The sequence below is a fragment of the Notolabrus celidotus genome, chromosome 1 (genome assembly GCF_009762535.1).
Source record: "Notolabrus celidotus isolate fNotCel1 chromosome 1, fNotCel1.pri, whole genome shotgun sequence".
Classification (NCBI taxonomy): domain Eukaryota; kingdom Metazoa; phylum Chordata; class Actinopteri; order Labriformes; family Labridae; genus Notolabrus; species Notolabrus celidotus.
In genome coordinates this window covers 7,835,251-7,860,716 of record NC_048272.1, presented here as the reverse complement: position 1 = coordinate 7,860,716, position 25,466 = coordinate 7,835,251, and the positions used below count along the sequence as shown (strand labels likewise).

The following is a 25,466-nucleotide window of genomic DNA, read 5'->3' as shown; positions in this document are numbered from 1 at the left end:
TTTGTCTTTACATATTTTGTTATATTACATTGTGTTTTGGCAGTAATTGTTTTATGGAAAGACACTTTATCAAAGTAAGTGGGTGAAGTTGAAACTCTTGTGAGGAGTTTCTAGCTGGTTGTGTAACAGACTTAGATTGATTATGATGCCTCTTTATGACCTCCAAAGCAAACAAGGCCATTAACAACCAGAGTAATCATTTCTCTATCGTTATTTTTCTAATTTTCTTTTATATTAATGCATCTTACTGCTAGCACCGGGTAGGTGGCAGATGGAGTGATTAACAGCACGTAGCCAAAACAGATTTTTTTTGTTCACATTTTCCACAGCAAAGATTATGGATGAGTGATATATTTGACAGCAGGAAGAGATTTGTCATCGTGAAAACACATCTCATGCATGTACAAGAGAAGATCAGTTAAAAGGGAAGAGGTACTGTTTTGCCCATGGATGTTGCAAAAAAAAAATACAATAGACCAAAAGATCAGGACAGAAATTTTAGAGTAGTACTATTTTTCACTTTTTGCTATCTTTAAAAGCTTAAATGTTTGCCTGTCCTTTAAGTTGACTCCCTTTTTTTTCTAATTGCCTGCACTGCTTCAGCATTTATTCTCAGTATTGAACTACAAAATATTAATAATTTAAACAAATTAAGTTTTACACTTGTGTTTCATAATGATTATGAGCGAGTGCTAGACTTTTTCTTACATTATTTTAACCATACAGATGAGTCCAGTAACCAATTTGTGTGTGTGGCTCCAATTACAGCGTTGCAACCCCATGTCTGCTGCTGCCAGCTGACTGTGACAGCGGCATAAAAGTGAGATTAAAATAGTTAGAGTTCTAAAAAAAATAGTTAGAGCGCAATACTCTGGGTGGTGATATTGTATGGATACACGGTTGTAAGTATGGATATTTTTGTTATTATATATTATTTGGAAAGATGAAATTAAGTCTTTGGTAATGGTGAAATAACATCAGTTGCTTTTTCAATCCACTCAATGTTACAGTTGATTTTTTTTCTGCTGAAGTCAGCAGAGGTGACAGTCAAAAAGAAGTTGAAGTTGATAAGCTAAACATAGAGGCAACAAGAGCACGGTATGAGTAATCAGATCCAGTGAGTTTGGATTTATTAACAAAGACCGCTTTATACAAATTAAATACTCTGGGATTCCACTTACATGAATACTCACTCGCCATACTTCATTTAAGCTAATGCTAAATCAGCTCTGCTGAAATATCGGCAAACACTAGACATACTGAGTTTGTTGGAGCTGTCTCCCAATTCAGAGTGAGTCAAGTAAATAACTCAATCCATCACTCAAGTCTTACGTGAAGACTTACGTCCATTCAATGTTGTGGAGAAAGATAGCTTTGTTAAATGCTAATAACTCTGGTACGTATGTTATGGTCACTGGTATGTGACTCGTCGCCATGGTATTTCCCGGACACAGCAGTTTTAAAGCTCTACACAACAGTGAAGCACAAAGTTGATTAAGTTTCAGTACAGCAGAAAGGGTTTGCTTTCACTTGTGAGGTGTGGACATCGCAGGCTGTGGATCATATGTGACTATAATAGCTCATTATGTGACAGACTACTGGCAGCCGACATCTCACACTCTCTAGACTAGAGTAGCACCATAGACTGTATAAAATATGGACGTAGGATCCGTGACGCCACCCATCTGTTTCTGAAGAGCTGTTTTGAGGCCAGTCGTCGTCGGGAGCAGGTCGGGAGCCATATTGCTGCTGACGACGTGATTGTGACATAAAGAGGCGGGCTTTGAGCCTCCTAGCCAACAGCTACAGTGTTCCCGCAGGCAGCTGTACTTCTCATTGGAAGACTCATAATCTCAATATCTTTGAAATTGCCGCTACAGTGTGAGCCAATTCGGGAAATGATCTATCCAGACTACACTCATCTTCTGTACCAGGCTGTAAACATGTTTATTTCTGCTGTAAAGATTGGGCGTTTATGAATTGTGTGTGTGTGGTTTCCGGTACTTCCAGAGCAGCAGATCCTCAATGAACTGCAGTTTTTAGCACTTCGCATTGGACTCATGTTTTTAGACCGGAGGTTGCCGCTTGAGTAGCACACGAAAGCCACACCTGGGCTAACTTTTTCAGTGTCATAGTGTAGTCGTCCATACATGTTTTCCATTCTGTTATGTCGTACCAGACTTCAATGCAAACAGTTTAGTTTGTCAGGTGTATGCAGCCTTTATTGCAGGGTTATATCACAGTGTTGGTCAGTCTGTGTGTGTGACCTCCATTGTGTAGAAACTAAAATGACTGAAGGGAGATTATTAGACTCTGAATTATTTCTTATTAGATCAAATACATTTGGTTCGAGACTTACTTTGTGGACAAAATGTGCGGCTCAAAAATGTAGTAAATGTGATATATCACACTATATGGTATTGCAAATATGGTTCAAAACTGCAATAATATCTTTAAGTGACATAAGTATTGTGATAATTTCATATTAGATCATGTCCTAGATCCACACCTCATCTGTGGAGACTTGTCCATCACTGATCTCATGGGGTCTGTAGATAAAGATGCCTTTTGTGCTGATGTTAAAATGTTCCTTGTCGGCTAAATTACGATTGTTTGTGATTTAGTTATGTGCTTTAGTTGTTTATATGAAATCCAAAATAATATAGAAGTTATTTGCTTGGCTTGTGGTTATTGGCAATGGAGCATTTGAGGGGTTATTCGTTTGTGTTATATGAGTCCATGACACATGAACTCTCCTTTTTCAAGCCTGAGGCACAAATGATAACCACTGAAACAGAGGGCTGTGTAGCAAACATGGCGCCACCTTCTCTCTTTTTCAGCTTTATAATCTGTAATATAACCATTTCATTCCATTAAGCAGTTTCATCGATCTGGTGCATTGATCTGAAACTGAATCTTTTAATGTTAATATCCTGTCTTTGATGGGTTTTGTTCCTCAGGTTTCAGCAGTGTCAGAATCTATAAACAGCTTGACAGCCCAGGGCTCGTGAGGATGACTGTGAAGGACACATACTTTAACAGACAGAAGGTTTGCTGTGGGTTTAATAAAGGTTTAACAACACTTGCACCTCACCAATTTTAAATCAGATGTGTTAATTTGTATTCACCTGGCAATCGTCTGCTGTGTACCTTGTTTGAGAGTGCTTAATGTTGTCAATGATTAGTCTTCACAGAGAATGAAAGGCCTTGTTGCTCAGGCTTTCAAATATTCAGTTGTTCAGACATGCTTAACTGAGTTCTTGGCTCTCTGTGACTGTTTACAGAGTAACAACTTTCTGTTTAATTTTAAGTAACAGACATTTATATCTCTGCATTGAACAACCTCTATGTTTCATAGAGCCACGGTAAAAACAATTGTTGAGCAGTACTTTGCGTATTGCTGCTCACATACTGTGTTTCTTTAATTTTGTTTTCATATTGATAGCACCGGATTGAGTAGAGGCTCAATAACCAAGATCTGAATTTTAGGATTATCTTCTTTGTATTTTGTTTATTACAGCTCTTGTGAGATGTTTTAAACTCTTTACCAAACATAATGACATTTGAAAGAAATCAAGACAGTTATTTTGTTTCAACATTGCTGATGAATGTTTCTTTGTGCTTGTTTTTCAGAAGAAAGAATGGCTGTGCTTGAACTGCCAGACGCAGAGGGCTCTGTCAGGAAGCCTGGGAGATATTCCAGGTCCTGTTTCACAGCCCGGATCCCCCCCGGCAACCTGTTCCAGCCAATCAACAACAACCTCAGCAAAAAAGGGCCCACTCAACTTTCAGGGCCTAGGCCAACGGGTCCTCAACAACAACAACAGAGAGCACCGGGTCCCCAAGTAAGTGGCCCTATGTCTCCTGTGAAACAAGCTGGGCCTACCCCTCATACCAAGGGGCCCAGTCAAGCTCAAACCAAGGGTTCTGCCCAACCCCCTCCCCAACCCAAAGGTTCCACTCAGCAATCTCCCCAAGTTAAGGGTCCAACACAACCCTCAGGTCAGAGTAAAGGACCTCAAGTTAAAGGTCCCAATCAATCTAATGCTCAAAGTAAGGGTACTGTTCAGTCTGCTAACCAAACAAAGGGCCCAACCCAGGCCAAAGGGCAGACTCAGACGAAAGGCTCTGCTCAGCCCCTGCCCAGACTAAGGGTCCTTCTCATCCCCCTGGTGCTAAGGCTTCAACCACACCTGGTAAAGCTGCACCCAACCAAGTTAAGGCCTCTCCTACCCCCTTCGAAAACAGCTCCCACTCAGTCTAAACCCACAGGTAACACCCGACCCGCAAACAGCCACAGAGCCAGGAGAAGACAAAGGGCTCTTCCAAATCTCTAAAAGAAGACGTCAAGGCCTCACCAAAGGAAAGCATTGTCAGAGACTGTCACTTCACCTAAAGACACGAAGGATAACTGAGGATGCACAGAAGTCAAGACACCATGAAGTGAGCTACTGCAACTTCTTCGCCTTCACCTGTTACTGTCATTGTTTTTTTCTTTTGCTCCATTTGAGTAATTGTCAACCTGTTTTTAGCATCATCATTATCGTCATCATAATCATTGTCAATCCATTATTGGACATCCATAATGTAATCATGATTATACGGTTTGTTTTCTTTATTTTGCTTATCTAATTATAGTTTTTTTTAATCATACCTTGTGTCTCTATTCTCATAACTGTTTATCTAAACCCTCTTTTATTTTTCTTCTTTCTTCTTCACAATCAGATGTTCCTTCTTTCTACTTTAATTTTTATTTATTGGTCTTATTATCAAAGTTCCTTTATTTAGTTATTTTGAACTTGTAGATTATCCCTAATGTAATAGTTATTTTGATGTTACATTATACCAAACCTTCATTAAAATAATTTCTCATTTGTACATTTTCTTTATAGAACTCCCTTTTCACTACTATCTTAATTTTTGTTAATTTCATCATCATCATAAGACCCTAACATTATCATAAATACTTTCAACCGCATTGTCTGTGGCCATTTTTCATCTTCAGCCCATTTATGTAACTAGTTTCCTACACTTTTTTTGTATCGAACACAAGCTTTTTGTTTAATGTGACCCCTGTGTGACAATACCTGAAGCATTCTTAGCATGTTCATTATTCTTCAACAGTTCGAAGAATGCTGTGGAGAATGCAACAAAGATGGAATCAAGCATGTGCTGAAATGACATTTGTCTATTGATGTTCGTATGTTTAACTGTCTGTTATACTCACTCTATGTTTCAGTGTATTAATCCATCTATATGTACAGTACATTACTCTGAACGGCAAACTCAACCCAAATAGCAAACATTACAAACTCAATAAACAACGAAATAACTTTTTATTGCAAAACAAGTCAAAATAACCCCTCAATGGGATTCAGGTTCCCTCAAGTAATTTTTTAACACATTCTAAGAATTAAGAAATGTCAATATACAACACACAGTGTTAATAAAGTAAGAATATTAACAACAAAAACTCATGTGTGTTCTATAAAAGGTAAAATTTGCTCAATTTCTAAAACCATGTGCAATAAAGATAAACATTTCGGTTGATTTTAGCCAGTTGGTTGTACTACATCTGGTTGTTTGATTTAGGGTTTGTATTTTCCAAGATTATTTTATTATTATTTTTTAAGTATACTCTGACATGTTGGTGTTGCATTTGGTCCTGTGCGTTTATTGGAATCCCTTGTATCTGCTTATGAAAATGATGCTCCTGTTGCGTTAATGATATACTGTAGAGAAAATGTATGTACAGGCATTGCTCCAGACCTGGACATTGCGTTATTTAGAGAGATATTATTTTTTCCTTTGCTTCTTACACCTCTCTTCTTGTTTCTCCCTGTCCTTAGGATTACAACAAATCAAGTACACAGAGTTTGAGTGACACTGGCTACTCATCAGATTGGGATCTCCAGCTCTCCATGGGGAGATAACAGGACAGATTCAGGAAGATGGAATTAAGCTCAGTGAAAGGGGGCTTCCATACCCTCAGATATCCCCAAGCTAGAGAGCTCAATGAAGCCTTTGCTAGAGTCAAAGACAGCCTCAGACCAGAAGCACAGGCCGCATTCATTGTCTGTTGGAAAGGAACGAGACTACAGTCCAGATGATGATGCAGCAAGGGATGAATCAGAAGATGACCTCAGTTGTAAGCTTCGCCATGATTACGTGGAAGACAGCAGCGAAAGGCGGCCTCTCACCGTTGCCAGTAAGACAGAAGAAGTCACATAAAGATCTTACGGATGAGGAATACATGAGGAGACAAATAATGGAGATGAGTGCCGATGAAGAGGAGTTGGAGGAACCCTGGAAACCAGAAGAGTAAAGGGGACATAAAACCAGTGGGGATACGAGCAAGGAAAGACGACGACTCTCTCACCATTCCAATAGTTTTGAGGAAGAAACAAAGACATCAGAAGGTGCTTATAAGTCAAAGGAGGAAGAAGATGTTGTAATGGCTGGGGCCTTCGGCGATTTAAGACCATTGAGCTGAATAACACTAACAGCTACATCGAGAAATGGAGTTAGTACTGAGCATGATTTGGAGAGAACCAGAGCTAGAGATGGAAAGTCTGACTGGTTCCTCCTGAAGAGCGGTTCCAAGGGGGAGTATTCATCCACTTTGCCTGCCACCACTCCCAGTTACACCTCTGGAACAGTCTCCGACATCTGTGTCGTCCATGGAGGATGACAGTGACAGCAGCCCTAGTCGTAGGGCAAGATTGGAAGAGGCCAAAGCAGCAGAGGAAAGCTCGACATCGCTCTCATGGACCACTGCTTCCTACAATTGAGGATTCATCTGAGGAGGATGAGCTCAGAGAGGAAGAAGAACTACTGAGGGAACAGGAGCGATGAGGGATCTAGAGCAACAGAGGATCCGAAGCACAGGCACGAAAAACAAAGAGGGACAAAGAAGAGCTACGAGCACAGAGACGCAGGGAAAGATCCAAAACTCCCCCCGAGTAACCTCTCGCCTATTGAGGATGCTTCGCCGACAGAAGAGTTGAGACAGGCTGCAGAGATGGAGGAGCTTCACAGATCATCATGTTCTGAGTACTCACCGTCTATGGACTCGGAAGCGGAGGGCTTTGAGATGATTGGCGGAAAAACTTTACAAATCAGGAAATGAATATAATCTTCCAACTTTCACATCACTTTACTCCCCCACAGAGAAAACATCAGCAACGTCACCATCTGATAAAACACTAAAAAGTGCAGAGGAGGTCTATGAGGAGATGATGAAGAAAGCACAGCTCATGCAGAGGCAAGGACAAACAGTTGATCAGCCTGACAGTAAACATCATCTTGATGCAGGAACTTCCCTAACTCCTGGCTCAAGTCCAACACAGATTACAGCACCTATGTCCTTTTCCACAACCGGTAGTGATCCAAGAATTTCTGGAATTCATGCAGCTCAACATCTTTCTAAAGAAACACAAAATAGGATGATGACACAGAGTGCCAAAATTGAAGGTGTTGTTGGAGTTGCCGCAACCAAAGCCCAAGTCAGTCAGACTGCCACCACAAGACAAGCAGGTAGCACAGTACCTGCTGGCAGTAGGGCAAGCTCTCAGAGGCCAACACAGGCATCATCTGACCCTGGAGCCTCCTCCCTTACCTCCAAAGTTTTTTCCCTTTTCAAAGGTCCTAGCCCTCCAGTCTCTCCCACCACCTCTCCAGCACAAAGCCCGACCCATATGCCATCTGTAAGGCCCACTGGTACTAGTGGTAGACAGCTGCCCTCTTTGCCTGGTGGTCCTACATCAGCAGCAGCAGCCCAGGGAGCTCAAGCACATCAAAGGTCAAATTCACCTCGTCTTGCACGTCAACAGTCCTCACAAGATTCACCTGTAATGGTGATAACACTAGGCTCTGATACTGCTACTCCTGCCAAACCGCTTACTGTTAATTCCTCCACTTCCCCTTTGTCATCACCTACCCAGGCCATTTGTAAAACCTTGTATAGCTCAAAGCCTCCTGGGACAAGTCCCCCAACATCACCTCAAATGCATCCATCACAACAGTCTCCAAAGCATTATTCACAGAGGACTCAACATGTTGAAAAAGTTAATGTTGGTATTAGCACTGTGACCACAACTGCACAAAGTCTTTGTAAAATCTCTAATACTCCAGGCTCCCAAAAGATTGTTGGTCACAGTCAAACACATCAAAGCACTAATGTGGTAGATCTTAGAGCCCCAATGAGGCCAACTCCAATTATAATGACAGACCAGGGGATGGATCTTACATCTCTTGCCTCTGACTCAAGAAGATACTCTTTTGGATCAGAGCAGCCATCTGCTCGACACACAGCAGTCCAACCTCTTATTATGAACCTGAATGCTCAGGAGCAACCTCATATAACTTTATCAACACCAACCACAGTTAGCATCACAGTTGCAGGTACCATGTTTATGTCCCAGCCCAAACAACAGGTTGTGTATGGAGATCCTTTGCAAAACCGTGTAGACTTGGGGCAGGGTGTTGGATCAGCTGTGTGTCTATCCCAGAGTAAAACACCAGTTAGTGACCCAACTATTCCCAAAATTGATGCCTGCTTGGAGAACTTAGGCATACAGCAGCAACAACTCCAGTTACAGCAGCAGAAGCTTCTGCAGCAACAACAGCTTCTTGAACAGCAGCTCCAACAGCACCAACAGCAATCCTCTTTTGCTCGTTACAATTTAGCTAATCAGGTTCAGCCAATGCTGATGAAAAAAGATCTAGTTGTGAGTCAGACAAGCAGTGCCCAGCCTGTAGTGACTGCTAGTGCCATTCCTAGAGTATCCCCCCTGGCCCCACCACAAGGGTCTGGGGCTCCTGCTTCTAATATCCCCCATGAAATCTATGGTGGAGTTGCCTTAGAGCTAAAAAACAAGCCAACAGTAATGAACTTATCCACTGGTAAGCCCCATGTTATGATGGTGCAACTTGATGAGAGTAACACGTCACAAGGGAGCACAGTGACTCAACTGGTAAAGCGAGAAGAACCACCTCCCACTCCTCAAGTCCTGGACCTTACTGGACAAATTAAACCGGAAAACCAGGTGGCTTGTTGTGATGTTGTTTACAAATTGCCCTTTGCTGGTTCCTGTTCAGGGTCATTCACTCAGAAGCCTACAACAGTATCCTCAGATAAAACCCCCACCACAGAAACCTCTCAAGTAGTGCACCCTCCCCATCTACCACAGTACAGTGTCAGCCATCAGCAACACCAGCCTCAATCTACACAAGGAGGGACAGAGGAACATAAACCCTATCAAACACCTGTAGTTCCCTCAGGAAGAATTCAGCCCTCCATGTCTGATACTAACTTGCCTTCGATGACGGATGCAAATCCATATCAGAATAATGTTCAGGGGGGGTCTGGCAGTGGATCTTAGCAGCATGAATCCGGCTTATGATGGTGGATACCTTGGCATGGGAGCCCAGTATGGCTCCTACACAGACTTGCGTCATCAGGGAGATTTTGCTGGCCCTTCATTACCCCTTCGCCGATATGGCTCTATGTCAAATATAAATTCCGACTATAACTACAGTTCACGGGACCTATCAGGATCACAGGACTCCAATCTGGCCCAGTACAGTGCAACCACTGCCAGAGAGATCAGCCGCATGTGTGCAGCTCTTAACTCTGCAGACCACTACGGGAATCGGTATGGAAATAACCCTGAACTGATACCATATGGGGCTGGACGGGGTGGATCTTTAGCTAGGCTAAATCTCCAACAAAGCTTAGCATCAATAAGAGCTAACCTTCTGTATGGCTCAGATGGAAGAGCAACAGCAAACGGCCAATCCCTGACAAATCTCATTAATGCAAGACAAGCTAGTATACGCGCCTTGTACCCTGCCGCTATAAGAGGGGGTGATGGCATGATATATTCCACAATAAACACTCCCATTGCCTCAACCTTGCCAATAACCACCCAGCCTGGCTCTGTCCTGCGACCTATGCCAAGAGGAATTTACAGAACATACCCCACAGGTGTAACTGCTGTACCATTGGCTAGCCTTACCAGGTCACCTCAAATGGCCCCCAGAATGCCACTCTCCACACAGGGACCATATTCCTTCCCTCCTCCAAACCAATACCCTCCTTCAGCCACGCCCTCAGGAAGTATGCCTGATGCAAGCAGTTCACACCAGGAAGCTGCTGTTTATCTTGGAAAACCTTTAACAACGGTTGCTCCACAAACGGCCGCCACTATTGCACCCACCCATGCTGCAGCACACTTAGGACCCCAAAATGTACCTGTAGCTGGCATGCAAACCATGCAAGATCAACAGTCAACTCAACCTTCCCAACAGAGTGCTACTTCTCTCTCCCAAGCTCATGGCCAACTTCCAACTAACCAGTTAGTGCAGCCCCAAACGCAGCCACAGCAGTTACCTACCCAAACTGAACCTTTATCTTTGACCCAAACCCAATCTCAAGTTCAATCCATCAGTCAGCCTCAACCAATAGTTCTTCCACAAGGCCAGCCACAAGCATCACCCCATGGTACTGCCCTAGCACCAACTTCCAAAGTATCCCCTCCCATAGATGCTCAGAAAGGTAAGGAAGATGAGAAACTCAGTCAGCAACAAGAACACGTGCTGCAGCTTGAGAGAGAGCGTGTTGAACTGGAGAAATTAAGACAGCTACGCCTACATGAAGAGCTTGAAAGAGATCGGATGGAGCTTCAGAGACACAGAGAAAAAGAACAACTCATTGTTCAGCGTGAGATTCATGAGCTGCAGTCAATCAAACATCAAGTCCTTCAGCAACAGCAAGCAGACCGGGAAACACAGCTTATTATGCAAAGGGAGCAACTGGCCCAGCAGAGAATGCAGCTTGAACAAATTCAGTCTCTACAGCACCAGCTTCAGCAGCAGTTGGAGGAGCAGAAAAGGCAAAAGACTGCAGCAGTAGAGGCTGCAGCCGCTGTTGCGGCAGCAGAGGCAGCTGCAGTATCCGCAGCAGCAGCAGCAACATCTGCCCAGGGCGCCATTCAAGGGGTTGTTGTTGGTGGAGGGCCACCTCAAGGATTTATTATCTGTGACCAGAGTGGTAGAGTTATTCAACAGGAGGGACAAAGTGTTCAGTTTTGGCAGGATGGACAAGTGGTCCAAGCTGTAATGGCTGGCCGACCTCTTCAAAGTTCTGCCTCTGAAATGTCTTTGAGAAGCAGTGACAAACAGGCCGATTCAAAGATTATGAAAAAGCAAAACTCCATGCCCCGGCTAAGGGATGGCTCAGAGGAGGAATCCCTGAAGAGGATTACAGACAGCTGTGTCCAAACAGATGATGAAGATGGAGAGGATAAATTCATGAACAGGCGAAGAAGAACCAGGCGCATTGCAGACTGCAGTGTGCAGACTGATGAAGAGGACCAAGGGGAATGGGACCAGCAGCCAGTAAGACGCAGGCGATCTCGTGTTTCAAAGCACTCTGAATCCAGTGGTGAGGCTAAATCAGAAGGGTCCTCTAAAGTGGCTTCTTCAAGTATAGCTATTCAGACCACAAATGATTCATCATGCCAAACAGAGTCAGACCAACTAGGCAGGGTTTCTCCTGCAATCCACATTACCATGGCAGAAACCTCAAAGGTTGACCTGTTACATTACATAGCAGCTCCTGAAAGAACCCACAAAGGAGAAAGTCTTGCCTGTCAAACAGAACCAGAGTCCCATTCTCAAGGTGTAGTAGCGCCTCAGCTCAGTGTCCCTACAACTATAAGTCCGTACTCCACAAGCCTGCATATAGTCGGAGCAAACACATCTGACCCAACATCTCCTAGACTCCAAGGAGTGGCTAAATTTGAGAGGAGAAAACCAGATCCCCTGGAGATTGGCTATCAGCAGCAACAAAATGAATCATCCCGCCAGCCCCCTAAATCTCCCCAGGTGCTATACTCCCCTGTGTCTCCATTGTCCCCTCATCGAATGCTAGAGACAACGTTTGCCTCCCAGGAGAAGCTTAACAAAGCCCATGTCACACCCCAGCAGAAGGCTTACACTGCTGAATCACCTCAAAGGCACCAGACCTTACCAAGACCAATAAAAAGTGTGCAACGCTCCATGTCAGATCCCAAGCCTCTCAGCCCAACATCAGAGGATCCAGCAAAGAACAGGTTCTCCCCATATCATCAGCAAGCTTTGTCCAACAGTCAGGTACGATACCATCACTTTTTTCTTAAAAATAATGTATCTGTTATTCATAAATATGACACCTTAGTCTGCGTTATATATTTTTCACAAAAACTAGTCTGTTGTTACTTATGCTACCAGTGCCAAACCCTGTGAGACAAGTTGTCTCATTTCATACTTAAAATTAGCAGGTTAAATATTTCTATTGGTATTTTATACCAAGTATTTTTCATTCTTTGTCTGAGAGAAAAAAAACATTATTTGAAAGAATTGTGTGTGTATGCAGACAACGCTTTGTGTGCACATAGATGATCACACAGTATCTGGCATAGAGAGGGTGACAGAATGTTCTTATGAAATCAGCTGGCCATGCCAGAAAAGCATTTCCCATCATCCTGTTCTGCTGTATCACCTCCCTTATCTTTCCTCATTTTACTATTTTAGTATGATTTTCTCACTCTCTCTTTTTCTCTGTCCCGTACTCCGTTTCTATCATGTCCTCCATATCTAACAAATCCATAAGAGGTTCAAAGACGACATCCTATATAAAATCCTGATACTTGGCCATCTTCCTGATTTTCAGTAGCTGGTTAAATAGATAAAAATGTCTCTGCATCTCGTACACAAGTTAGAGACAGGAAATAACATTTTGAACATTTAATAAATTACATCAGGTTAATTATATCTGTAATCTGTCATCAACATGGAACATAGATTATTTTGTTAGTACAAGGATTGCATATATGTGTTTGTTTTTAATTAGTTGTTTCAGTGTCCCTAATTACATGCAATATATCAATGTTTAGGGAAATGTACAAAAAGGACATTTACTGTAGACATTTTCTTAAATGAGAAACAGTAAAATTAATTAAAATATTAATTTAATGAAATCAAAAGAGTCAAAACATAATTTATTTGTTATACTATGTTGGAAAAATGAATTTCACAGTTACATGCTTCTGTTTGGATTAACCAAGCAACTCAAACAATCATGTATTTGTTCATCCTGTTTATTTGTATAACAAATGTATTTGTTTATTATGATTTATTTAATGAAAAATGTTCTGGCACTGACAGATCATACATTTAGAATATTACACAGGAACTAAAATAGCAAATACATATTACCAGAGAAATAGTTGAGTAAGTAGCTGGAATTAATGTGTCACCTAAGTTGAGCGACCTTGCAATATCAACATGTACCAGGGTTGTTTGGTGTTGCTAAAACTGGGTAGTTAGAATTGTTTATTGGGGATAAAATGAAAATAATAAAATAGAAAAAAAATTGTTGATTTAACTACAGATACAGCTAACCCATTTGTTGTACATAGGCTGATAACCAATGAGAAGTCTGGCAATGTATCTGGCAGCATAGCTAGTCACTGCTGCCTAAGAATGAAGAAATGTACAGACCCTTTGTGAGTTACTAGTGAACAGCAATGACTTCAATTTTCATAATCTGTTTATAGCTCGGTGTTTGCTGATGTATTTCTGCCTCTCCTAGCAGATGGCCTCCCTGCAGCACCAGAACGCTCTGATGAGAAAAGTAAAGAGGACCCTCCCTAGTCCACCTCCAGAGGAGAGTCCACTCCCCATTGTAACTCCAGCACAAATGTACAGTTCCCCTGGCATGCCACAGAGGGTTCTACCCAGACCTGCCCAGGGTGTCACCAAGGCAGGCCTGCTAAGTGAATTGAAAGCTGTTGAACAAGAGTCCTCAAAGCTACGCAAGCAGCAGGCTGAACTGGAGGAAGAAGAGAAAGAGATTGACGCCAAGCTTCGGTACTTGGAATTAGGCATCACCCAACGAAAGGAGACCATGGTAAAGGAAAGGGAGCGGAGAGAGATAGCCTACCTGAGAAGTATGGGTGATGCCCGGGACTACATGTCTGATAGTGAGCTCAATAATCTTAGGATGGCAGCTGCAACAGGAACCTTTGATGGTAATGGTCTGCTGACGAGGCCTAGCACTGCCCCAATGAGCCAATTTACTAATGACCTCAATTCAACCTCTCAGTATCCCTCAACCTCATCCTATATGTCTTATCCATACCCTCAAAGTCAACAATCAATGCAGCAGCCAGGCTCAGCTTACCAACAAATAGGTTTTCAACCTGCGCAGTACCCTTCATCTTCTGCACCTCAGCCAGGAACATTCCAGCCACACCCTCCACCAGGCCCTGGCTACCAGAACCAGGGAAGCTACTCCTCCCGCATGTATGCCCAGTCCTCCTACCAGACAGATCTTGGCATGCAGCAACATGGTCACCAGGGCTTCCATACACCTGGTCAGCCTATGCCAGGCCAGAGCCTCCCCTACCCCAGCCACAGCTCCTACCAACCTGGTCTCTCCTACCAGCCCCAGGCAGAGATCCTTACTGTCCATCAAAGACCACGACAAACATCCTTGGCTGACCTTGAACAAAAACTCCCCACCAATTACGAGGTCATTAGTAATCCAGCAGTGTCAGTAGCTACATCGGCTCCAGACACCAACTTTGGCACGGTGTACAGCAATGCATATGGACAATATCGCCCCCCAGAGCCTGGTCTAACTCATTCCGCAGAGAGCCCCACCTCGGCTTATGCTTCAGATGGAATGTACACCTCCAACCTAGAGCAGAATATCCCAAGGAACTACGTCATGATTGATGACATCAGTGAGTTAACAAAAGACAACACTGGCCAACCTACTGACGCTCTAGGCCATCCTGTGGGAGGACGGTTATCGCAGTGAGAATGGTCCTGCACGTGGAAGTGCCTATGGTAGGCCTGAAGATGAGCCTGTCGATGCTTATGGCAGACCTACAGGTACAACAGGTTACCAGAATACAGTGGATAATCGCACCAGCACCACAGTAAGTGGAGGCTCTACATATTACTATGATGACTATAAACACACATCAAGGAGCAGCTCCAGTAGCCACAAACTCAATCCGAAGAATCTTGCTCCTGCTGTCTCATCCAAACGTAGTAAACATAGGAAACAAGGGATGGAGCAGAAGATTTCTAAATTCTCCCCCTATTGAGGAAGCTAGAGATGTAGAGTCTGATCTTGCCTCTTACACAATGACAACACCATCAGGAGGCAGCTGTACAGTTGTGTCCAGGTCAAAGAAGCTTCAGGATGATGTCACCTATGGGATGAAGAAAAATGCCTATGACCAGCAGAAATATTACGGCACCAGTCGTGAGGGATTTGAGGAAGAAGACCGTATGTACAGCTCTGGTAGATCCAGGTCCACTGGATATGGTATGGACAAGATTTCTTCCAGGGATGCCACGGGTCATAGAAGTAAATCCTATGAGAGGGATGCCATGGAGCGATCTCAGAGAAGCAGCCGCAGTGGAAGGCCTCCCATGCGGAGCAATTCAGAGGAGGAGAGCCCACTTAGTCCTGTTGGGAAGCCGGTGGGCATGGGAAGAGGCACCGGCGTAGCAGATGCTCATGATGTCAGGAACCAGTACGGCTCAAGCCATTCATTGCCAGATGTGCAAGACCATCACAAGAAAGACCTGCCTAGGAGTCATGTCTATAAACCAGATGACCCTTACCTCGTAGATGACATGCACTGTGCTGTTTCTGACAGTGAAGGTAACTGGTGCTGAATAATTTGTGCTGCCTGACATTCGTTCCCTGAACCTTTATTTTGTGCTGGAAAGAGACTGCATGCCAAGTATAGGAATTGAAGAAAAGCACAAAAACTTTGTTTTGTGTTCTCTTTGGAATATTGCTTGTTATAAATAAAGCCAAATATGCCTATTTTATATATATTTTTGCATGCATGATTTTTAAGTGTGAGGACGTGTCTTTTTTTTCTGTTGGACTGCTTGAAAATTGCATGGCTCTTGGCTGTGGGGCATGTTTTTCCTGGATATTTTGCATGGCTTCAATCTGCATGCTACTCATCTCTCTACGTAAATATATTGACTGATCATGTATGTTTTGGTTTAAAAAGCCTATCATTTGGGGCAAGAAGAGACGGATTGGTTTGAGAAGCCACGGGAGGCTCGTTCTGATCGCTCAAGACATCATGGAAGTGGAAGCCACTCATCCTCAGGTAGGCGTAGTAACACACCTACCATGACTATGATGAACCTCCAGAAGAATACGGTCCCCAGGATGAGTACAATCAACAACGCCACTCCTCCTCAGCAGCTCGAGACCACCGTCACCATGGCAGCAGCTCTGGCAGACACAGCTCTTCACGCCACCCCCCAGATGATCCCAGGTCCTCTCGTTCTACCAGGACACACCCAAGAGATCCATCTGGTCGCACTGATGGCAGAGGCTCCTCGTCTACACAACGAAGAGGCGGTCCAGACTCCCGTTCCGCCCAGGCAAGCCCCCGGAACTCAGGCGACTTCTCTCGAGAGCCAGCCTCCGGCCATCATCACGGCACTGGGGGACGAAGCCAAAGGTCACAAGGGGACCGCCCAACCACCAGAAGGCAGGACCCATCTGCAGCAGCGACAAAACCCCAGCAGCAGCAGCCTCCTCAGGGCCACACTGGGCAGCAGCGGCCAGGTGCCCAGGGTCAGACCGGGAGACCTCCAGCAGGGTCTGAGCAACTTGATGGTCACCAGCAGGCCCAGCAGCAGCATCAACAGAGTGCACAACAGCAGCAGCAGCAACCACTGCAGCACAGCCAGACACCTCAGAGCACCCAGCCTCCAACAATCACTGCAGGAGCAGGACCAGCACAGCAACAGCCCAAATCAAGCCAAGCCCAACCACAGGGACGCCAGCCAGGAGTTGGGTCTGCTGCAGGGCAGGGGGCGAACATGCCGGTGAGTAGATCTGAGCCTGGTTCTGCTTTTTCTTGATTTAATGTTCATACTTGATTTTGAGGAGGCAAAAAATTAAGATCAAAAATCTTGTATTGTATGATTATTTTTGTGTTAGAACTTAATTAAACGTCAAAGAAGGCTGGGATAGAGATAAACAGTTTTAGCCACAAATACAACTTCTGCTGTCACCCTAAAACCCAAACAACATTTTAAAACAAGGAGTTTGTTTTGGTAGCTTGAAGCCTATGCTTTATAGAGGGTGAAAATAATCTGGTTCATCCAAAAAACTTGCAATGGATAGTGACCTTTTGTAATCTATGATAAACAGGCTGTTAAAGCAGTATGCAAGGAGTTGTTCAGCTATTCCAAACCCTCACTAAACAAAAACTCCCTTAATACGCAGCTGCTTGGATAATAAGTGAATGATATGACACTAAAATATATTAATTCCTTTGCCAAACCAAATTAGCATTAGATTATAATGATCAAAACATCTGCATTCTTAGCAACTGTAAACACTGTAGCCTTCTTTAAATGAGCTAATCTTGTTTATTTTATTTAGTAAGCATAAATTTTCATCTTCTATTGAAATGACAGTCTGAACGAGACTGCAAAAATGACCTGGCTCATCATTGAAATTTTCTGCTTTGTCATTGTCAATGTCTGATGACCTCTCCTTTCATATTTAGTGTTTAAGTTTCGTCCTTAGTTTTGTCAACCTCTGTCTTTTTTAACCGCTGATTTTTTTTCATTTGTTTAAGCTTTTGTAAGACTCCTGTTTGTATATTGATATGATAACAGTTGTTCCTCTAGAGTCTATGTGATCAGATCCTAGCATTAGTTAGTTAGTTTTTCAAGGGAACTGTCTTCTCTGAAGAATACCAGACCTTAGAATACCTCAGAAATTATTTATCTGTTAGAATTAAATATTCAACACAGCCTTGTAATAAATAGACTAGATATAATTTTACACAGACAGAGGTGGGGTAAAAATGTAAGATTTACACAAGGAGAAAAGTCGGGAATGCAATTTTTTTTTTCATGAGCTTTTTTATATTTTAATTTTGATTTTTTTTTAATATGATCAAATACTTTAATAGTTGCATAATACAACTTTACTCCAACTCCATATTTATCTCTGTTCAATTAATGACAGGCCAAAATGGAGGCTCCACCTGCAGCAACAGCCACAGGAGTGAAACCTACAACAACAGCAGTGCCAGTAGCACCTCAGCCAACGAAAACAGCTACACCACCTCTGACAGGCATTGGTGGGTTTTGTCAGCAACAATATACAAATTTAAATGACCATGTGCAAAAGAAGACATTTAGTATATGATAGTTATGATGTTGTTGTTTTTTGTTTGAAGGCTCCAAGGCAGCCCCTGTTGGGATTGGGAGCAAACCAGTAGGTATAGGCAGCGCTGCACCAGGGGGACAGCCACCTGCTGAAGGGGACAATGTTCTCACTAAAATTCTGCAAGGAGGGGCAGCCGAGCAAGCTGGAAAACTGGGAGATGGTAATCATAAATTAATAACTTTTTAAAGAACTGGAATACAGCTTATCTTTGGATCTAGCAACTGTTAAAGTTGATGACTTTTAGCTTTTGTTTTCAGAGTTTAATAATTAAATTAAAGTTGAGATACTAGAGAACCTTGAATGTTTTTTTTTCATTATTCTTATCAATCATCTGATTTCTTCTGTTTCTCTTTTTTTTCCCCACAGCACTGTCCGGCCTTGGGAAGAAGTTCACATCATTTTGGTAAACTAAATAAGGAGGGTAAGTTACATCTGTGACTTAAAATGTATAACTTTTAATAAAGGAGCATGGATCAGTTTTACAATGAGTGAAAACAGATGGACAGTGAATAATGGATGTTTGGGGAAGGAAAATGTTTCAGCTCATTGCTTAACTTGTGTATTGTAAATTAAATGTTTCTTTTTTTTCTGGTTATGCACAGTTGAATTGATGGAACGGTAGCTTCATACTTGGAAAACCTATGAAAATTCATTAAATACATTTCACAACACAGAAGAAAAAGAGGATGTGCTCCTGACCACATCAGTGAGTATCTCATTTTCTCATCTCTATACCTCAAGAAGTAGATATTTTTGTGGACACATTTTTTTCATATAAATTGTGTCACTAGCTCAACCAAGCAAATGCAAACTTTGCTGTTCTGCAAAAAAGGAAGAAGGCTTCACAATGTGAATCACTTTTGTGATACTCGTGTTGTGACAGACTCAAGCAAAAACCTCTGGTCTAAAAATATGAGTCCAATGCGGAAGTGCTAAAAACTGCAGTTCATTGAGGATCTGCTTGAGGCTGGCTCTGGAAGTACCGGAAACCACATACACACCAATTCAAAAAAGACGATCTTTACAGCAGAAATAAACATGTTTACAGCCTGGTGCAAACCCAAGTGTAGTCTGGAAAGTTAATTTCTCGATCAGCACACACTGTACGGGGGGTGAATTTTTTTCTAACGTGGCAATTTCAAAGATATTGAGGTTACCAGTCTTCCAAGTAGAGGCACAGCTGACTTGATTGACAGGCGGGAACACTGTAGCTGTTGGGTAGGAGGCTCAAAGTCCGCCCCTTTCTTTCACAACCGCTCGACAGCAGCAATATGGCTCCTGCCGACGATTGGCCTCAAAACAGCGCTTCAGAAACAGATGGGTGACGTCACGAAGACTGCGTCCGTTATTTATACAGTCTATGGTCAAACTACAAGCTGTGGAAACATATTGTGAAGTCACAATGTCAGCTTTATCTTCATAAATTAACAAAACATTGCCTTTCTGCATTTTGATATGACTTATGTTAAATGATGACTGATAAAATACAGTAACTGTATCATCAGTGTGATCCATTGTACGTTTCCTTTATCCAAAATTACTGGACAGAGCTGGAATCAAAGGATGCCTTGTCAGCACTGAATTCCCCAGACATGGCCACCGACTGAGGCGAATTAATAAGGATGAATGCTTTGTCAGCAGAGTGTTGAGAGACCTAAAAAGAGGACTGAGTACATCAAAAAGTAGGTGATTGCTTGCATGATAGTAAACCAACACCTTTTCCCACATCAGTCATTGCTCACATGTACGTTGAATAATGTATTTTTTGTCATGCTGCTGGATTAGGGGCTAACTTTAACATTTGGTTTTGCTTTTGTGTATTTAAAAAATTGCATTCAATTGGTTTACTGCTGCATCAGGTTAAGTAGTGAGAGTGACAGTCCCCTTGAACCTGCAAAGGTGAGAGGCCAGGGCAAAGCACTAGTACAGTTTACTTCATCACACATCTCCTATAATCTGTGCCAACCACAGGCTGCTATAATTAGCCTGAGAAGGCTAACTGTGGCTTTGCTTTAATGTCACACACGCGAAGACACATAGGGACACGAGCACATGCAGGGACACAGGATCATGACTCATCATAGGAGTCATTCATTACATGGAAGAATGAGCAAATCAACTAATTCTGCTCAATGTAGCAGAAACAGAAGCACCAATAAAGTAGATTTTAAGGCATTTTTACTTAGCATCTGTTGAAACACATGGTGTGTCAGGATGAAGTTGTGGTTCATTTGAATAAAGGTTTAGCATGTTATTATATCTACATTGACAGTCGATTATTAACAGTAGTCACTCATTTATATGTCTGTGGCCAGTCTCAGGATTAAGTGGGGGAAAGTGGGGATGAACCTAACTGAGTGCTTCTTTAAGCAGCAGGTCAGCCTGCTCAGTCCTGTGGATTACTACCTACACCAGCAGAGCTGCGATTGACGAGTATCAAGTGACTGAAAAGAGAAGAGGTTGGCAGGGACCTAACAAAAAGAAGCAGGGGTTTTTGGTCCCTCTAAGTGTGTTGTGTAATGGCCTTTGCAAAGCTTATAGAATTATTTGAGGTCCAGATCACTTAAAACATTGTCATGTTTAATGTATTTTACTCCTATTGAAGAAGTTAAGCTTGCAGTATTTTGTGCATGCACTTGGTCATGAGAAAATATATATTGTGAATTAACATTAGAATACTTTCTGCTCATACACACATCCCCACTGTCTCTATTTCAGGAGGACAACAGCGATAGATAACGAAGATGCAGGAAGCAGAAGAAAGAGGGGGAAGGGTCTCCAGTGCTGCTTACTATCCTCTCCAGAAAGCCTCCTGGGATTTGTGTGACAGTAAAAGGCGTGCTAACTGGAGCACCTGGACACCATGGGAGAAATTCATCTTGTTGGTCGTGCATGTCCCTTCTTTTTAACAGCTCAATAAAGGAAGCCTCACAGCGTCTTCTAAAAGGATTTTATGGAACACCACTTATGTCTGAGGAGTGCACATCTGGCAAGGATATTTGATTCTACATTGATGTCTTCACAGCTTTTCCATGCAAACTGTGAAAAAAAGAAAAAACTAAGATTTTCATAGGTTTTCCTTGTACCAAAGATACCCATCTTCGCCCAAAATGACACAGCATACCTGGAATAGACAAGATGTATCACGGCAATGACAACTTATCTGACGACTCCACCACAACCCTTGAATGCTTGTTTTTTCTGATCTCTGTAGTACATTCCAGTATAGGGAATGTAACCCTTTCTCTGAATGTGTTTTCATTTCTCCTCTTTTTGTTTTGATGTCTACAGAATGCATTGTGTAAATGTGGACACATGAATGCACGCACAAATACTTCAAAAACTGAAAAAAAAGAAAAGAAAAAGAAGCCCATATCAGTACTTTTACCACCTATGAGATGCCACTAGTTATTAACCGTAGGTTTTTAGGAAAGGAAATTACTACCAGTGTGCCCACAAGTGTGAGATTCACACAGATGAGAGGACCAAATGAAAGAGTGGCCACGGCTCTTTGTTAGCCATTGCAAAGCCATCCTTATAGCCAGCCTCAGAGCTGATGGGAACATTCTGAGGCTGACTGTAAAAGTATAAAGTCCCCTCAGGGGCTTTATCCTTTAATGTTTTGTCTCATCTTTTAGTTTCTTTTCATTTTTTGCCTGATATTCACTGAATGGAAGAGCCTTATTCAGTACGTTTTTACTTGTATACCTCACATGATTGAAAACGTCCATGTCATCATGCATTTCTTTTTACACTACTGTATACTATTGTATGTACATAACCAAACAGAGATCTACTTATGTAAATTTGTCATTTGTGTATTCATGGAATCACTCTCCAGTGACTTTCTTTTTATGTTGGTCTGTGTCTTTCTTTGGTAACTTTATATTTTTCACTTTTTATTTGTTTGAATCTGTTTTCCTGCATCAAATAATTTGCTTGTTGGTTTTTAAAAGCAATAGCATGCAGAAAATGGTATATAGCACAATAGTATAAATGTTGTTTAAATCAGTGATGGGAATTATCAAACACTTCTGTCAATAATTAGCCGTAATACAATTTGTCAGCGGGTTTACAACCACAGTACCATGTCCAGACGTGCATGTTATGTGCAGATGCATAAAAGCATGCAGACAGGTACTAACACTCACATGGACACACTCTCTCTCTTTCTCTTGCATTCACATCTGCACACACACTTTACATATTTCGCACTTGCATCCCAGTTACACGTCAGAGCCAAGGTTGTGTTCTCCACTGAATAGACCTGTTAGCCTCCTGCTCATAAATGAGGTAACCAATTCACCAACAAGATTATCTCACTAACAAGCTGGGCCCATTGCCTCTATTTGTGCAAAGACACACACACACACTCAAACACACACAGACAAACACACACACACACACAAACAGGAGAGGATGAAAGCAATTATCAATTCAAATGTTCTATGCAATGACTCATTTTGAACCTGGAAATGATTCAGCCTAAAACAGTTTATTATCATCATTCTATTCACAAGAAAACAACAAAATTATGAAGTAAAATATAAAAAAAGGTGATGAAATGTTTTTACTTAGAAACTTGTCTGTATGGATTTGAATATTGAATATTGATCTAGAATTGATTTTATTTTCGTGGCATGTTTTGACCCCTCACTCCCCACATGGGGGACTTGTTGCCAAAGGGTAAACTGTGTAGACTGTCGGTTTTGAATGTCCACCATCATGTTGCTTTGAAGCATGGGTTTGCTTGGCTTTGTCTGGCTGTTTGTAAGCCCTCATTCAGTTTTTGTGCGTTTTGGCTGACCTGGGCTCCTCAGTGTTTGGCTTGCAGTGACTGTCTGTGCTGCTATAAACCTGTGATGCAGATGGTCAGCATTTCTCATTAATACTTGTCAATGTACATATTGGGTGTCACTATAACCTGTGGGGTGAATGGAATGCTTCTATGGGATATTTCATTGTTGATTAACTCACTCAGCAGCCAAGCCATTGAAAAAGGTGCATGATTAGATCTTATATTCTTTGAAGCTGTACCTGAATTAAAAAAAAGGGAAAGGCATGATTTCACCAAGGTTCACCTAACAAACCTTGACTTTCACAGGCCAATGTAGAGAATATTGATGAGTTAAATGTTCAGTCAGTCATTCACAAATCAGGGCATGTCATTTTGAAAGCACAAGCCTGACTGGTAGCTGCTCGTTGAAGCGCAGAAACATGGAGGTTGCGTAACAGTGCCTCCAACTAAACAGCGTAGGATCTGTATCAAAACACTAGGTGGAGATGCAATTGGGTCAATGTGAGGTGCATGAGACAAAACAGCCTTCAGTGCAGCCGTCTGGTTGACAGAAAGACAGACACACATTCTTACTGTAAATACAACTTCATTTTCTGTACAGCTTTTGAGTTTTGAGTACGGCTGTCATGTGCATCCCCATGCCGTATTTGCTGCCAACTTTTGTGTATAAAAAGAATATTTATTACCACAATAATGATGATGATGATGAAGAAGAAGAAACTAATGATGATGATTATTCTAATTATTGCATAAACATAGTGTATGTGGCTGACTTGTATTGACTGTTTACAACAGTGGAACAAAACTTGTATTCAGAAACATATCCAGTCTGTGTATAGTTTCTATACATATTGTGTTTGTAAAACAAGGAGAGAGAAAAAACCTCCACGGCAACTACAGAGTAGAAAATCTTTGTCAGGCTATCAGGAGGCCTTTGATTTGATGGATATGACCTGCAAGGTGATGAGAGTCAAGGAAGGCATCGGAAAAAATGAATCAAAAAATCTGGAAAATGTCATTCACTGTTGTAAGTGCAATGGGCAAAACGTCAGTCGTGTATCCATTGTGAAACCTTGTGTTCTATTCAGTGTATTCCTGTAAACAGATAGAGTAAAATTTGGTGCATCATGTCAAGTAATGTGAGTAATGAAAATATTGACCCTGCAATTTCCAAACAGAGAGAAGAATAAAAAGAAAAGGAAAACATTGTGTCTATTGTCTTGGGTGTATGTATTTGTGTGTGTCACCTATTTTTCTTGCAGTACCGATAGAGACACTTGGTGAGTTTTGTTGTAGCTCCGCAGCAGACAGTGGAGAGATCAAGAATAAGACCTTGAGGACGACGCATCTGTTCAGATAAGACCAGGCTTTACGCGCTGAAGCAGTGATGACTTATCCCAGAGTGGGTGGGCGAGAGGCAAGAGACGAGAGGGGAGAAGTGTTTGGCAATGCATGGCGGAGATGGAGGTGTGAGTGTGTGAGAATGTGTGACTAAGTCTGCATGTGTGCATCAGGGAAACGGAAATAACTTTTGTAAACTTGTGCATTTGTCCTTTATTACTCTGATAGGATCAGGAATATTTACATCTAACAAATACTGTCATTGTAGAGTGGTTTTTTGATTATTTATCTGGTGTTAATTTGATACGATATGTTAGAAAATTGTGGATAACTGCCAATATATTACATCTAGGGCAAATTTCCCTTTTTTATTTTGTGTCTTTTAGGATCAACAAACCGGGGCAAATTCTGACACTGATCTTGCTACTAAATTCAGATAATATTCTATCAATGCTGATCAATGAATTCAGCTCTAATGTCCAAAATAACGTCTACTGCCACATTATTGTTAATGCAGTATGAAATGAATGCCTAAAGTAAAATCAATGAAGGTCTTAAGTCATCATGATTTAGTGCTAACTCAACAAAGTCTTTAATTGTTCCCTTAACAGAATCTTAGCCCCTCAGTCCCAACACAGATTCAGGTCAGGGTCTATGTCTCACAAAATGTCACATCCGATTCAACCCATTTTTCCTCCTAGTCTGAACCACCTACATCATGCACACTGCAATGTGTCCACATACAACTCAGTCTGGTTTTGCTGTGTTGTGCTCTATGCTTATGAAGCCTTGAGCTGCTAGCTTAGCGTGGTTTGGTAAGCTTCCCCTCCTATCGTTGCCGTCCCAATTTCAATTTTTGCCATGTACTTTATCTTTTCTTTTTCAGACTCTTACTCTTTACATCCAACAGACTCAGACCTGCTGTAAGTCTCTCTGGAGACTGTATGAAAGAGTGTGTCACTAGACTGTCCCAATTCCTACAATTTATTATGGCTCACTCCTGTTGATAGCAGAACAGTTTCCATCAGAGATGTAGGTACAGTG

The 25,466-nt window shown here is 42.1% G+C and overlaps 1 protein-coding gene across 1 annotated transcript in view; it reads left to right on the top strand.

Annotated features, from left to right (window-relative positions):
• The window catches only part of bsnb (bassoon (presynaptic cytomatrix protein) b), a 79,267-nt gene extending 54,980 nt beyond the window's left edge, over window positions 1–24,287 (top strand). The window contains 33 exon segments of the mRNA XM_034699622.1: window positions 3,634–3,726; window positions 3,728–3,769; window positions 3,771–4,134; window positions 4,137–4,234; window positions 4,236–4,281; window positions 4,284–4,363; window positions 4,365–4,406; window positions 4,408–4,443; window positions 5,850–5,903; window positions 5,906–5,975; window positions 5,978–6,186; window positions 6,188–6,458; window positions 6,461–6,508; window positions 6,511–6,587; window positions 6,590–6,658; window positions 6,660–6,734; window positions 6,736–6,847; window positions 6,850–6,887; window positions 6,889–6,954; window positions 6,956–7,105; window positions 7,107–9,359; window positions 9,361–12,156; window positions 13,637–14,857; window positions 14,859–15,152; window positions 15,154–15,727; window positions 16,092–16,202; window positions 16,205–16,923; window positions 18,080–18,194; window positions 18,294–18,443; window positions 18,650–18,704; window positions 18,886–18,989; window positions 19,832–19,965; window positions 21,002–24,287. Of these exon segments, the coding sequence (XP_034555513.1) occupies window positions 3,634–3,726; window positions 3,728–3,769; window positions 3,771–4,134; window positions 4,137–4,234; window positions 4,236–4,281; window positions 4,284–4,363; window positions 4,365–4,406; window positions 4,408–4,443; window positions 5,850–5,903; window positions 5,906–5,975; window positions 5,978–6,186; window positions 6,188–6,458; window positions 6,461–6,508; window positions 6,511–6,587; window positions 6,590–6,658; window positions 6,660–6,734; window positions 6,736–6,847; window positions 6,850–6,887; window positions 6,889–6,954; window positions 6,956–7,105; window positions 7,107–9,359; window positions 9,361–12,156; window positions 13,637–14,857; window positions 14,859–15,152; window positions 15,154–15,727; window positions 16,092–16,202; window positions 16,205–16,923; window positions 18,080–18,194; window positions 18,294–18,443; window positions 18,650–18,690 (10,314 nt within the window). The 3' untranslated portion in view covers window positions 18,691–18,704; window positions 18,886–18,989; window positions 19,832–19,965; window positions 21,002–24,287.
• Window positions 24,288–25,466: the final 1,179 nt, after the last annotated feature.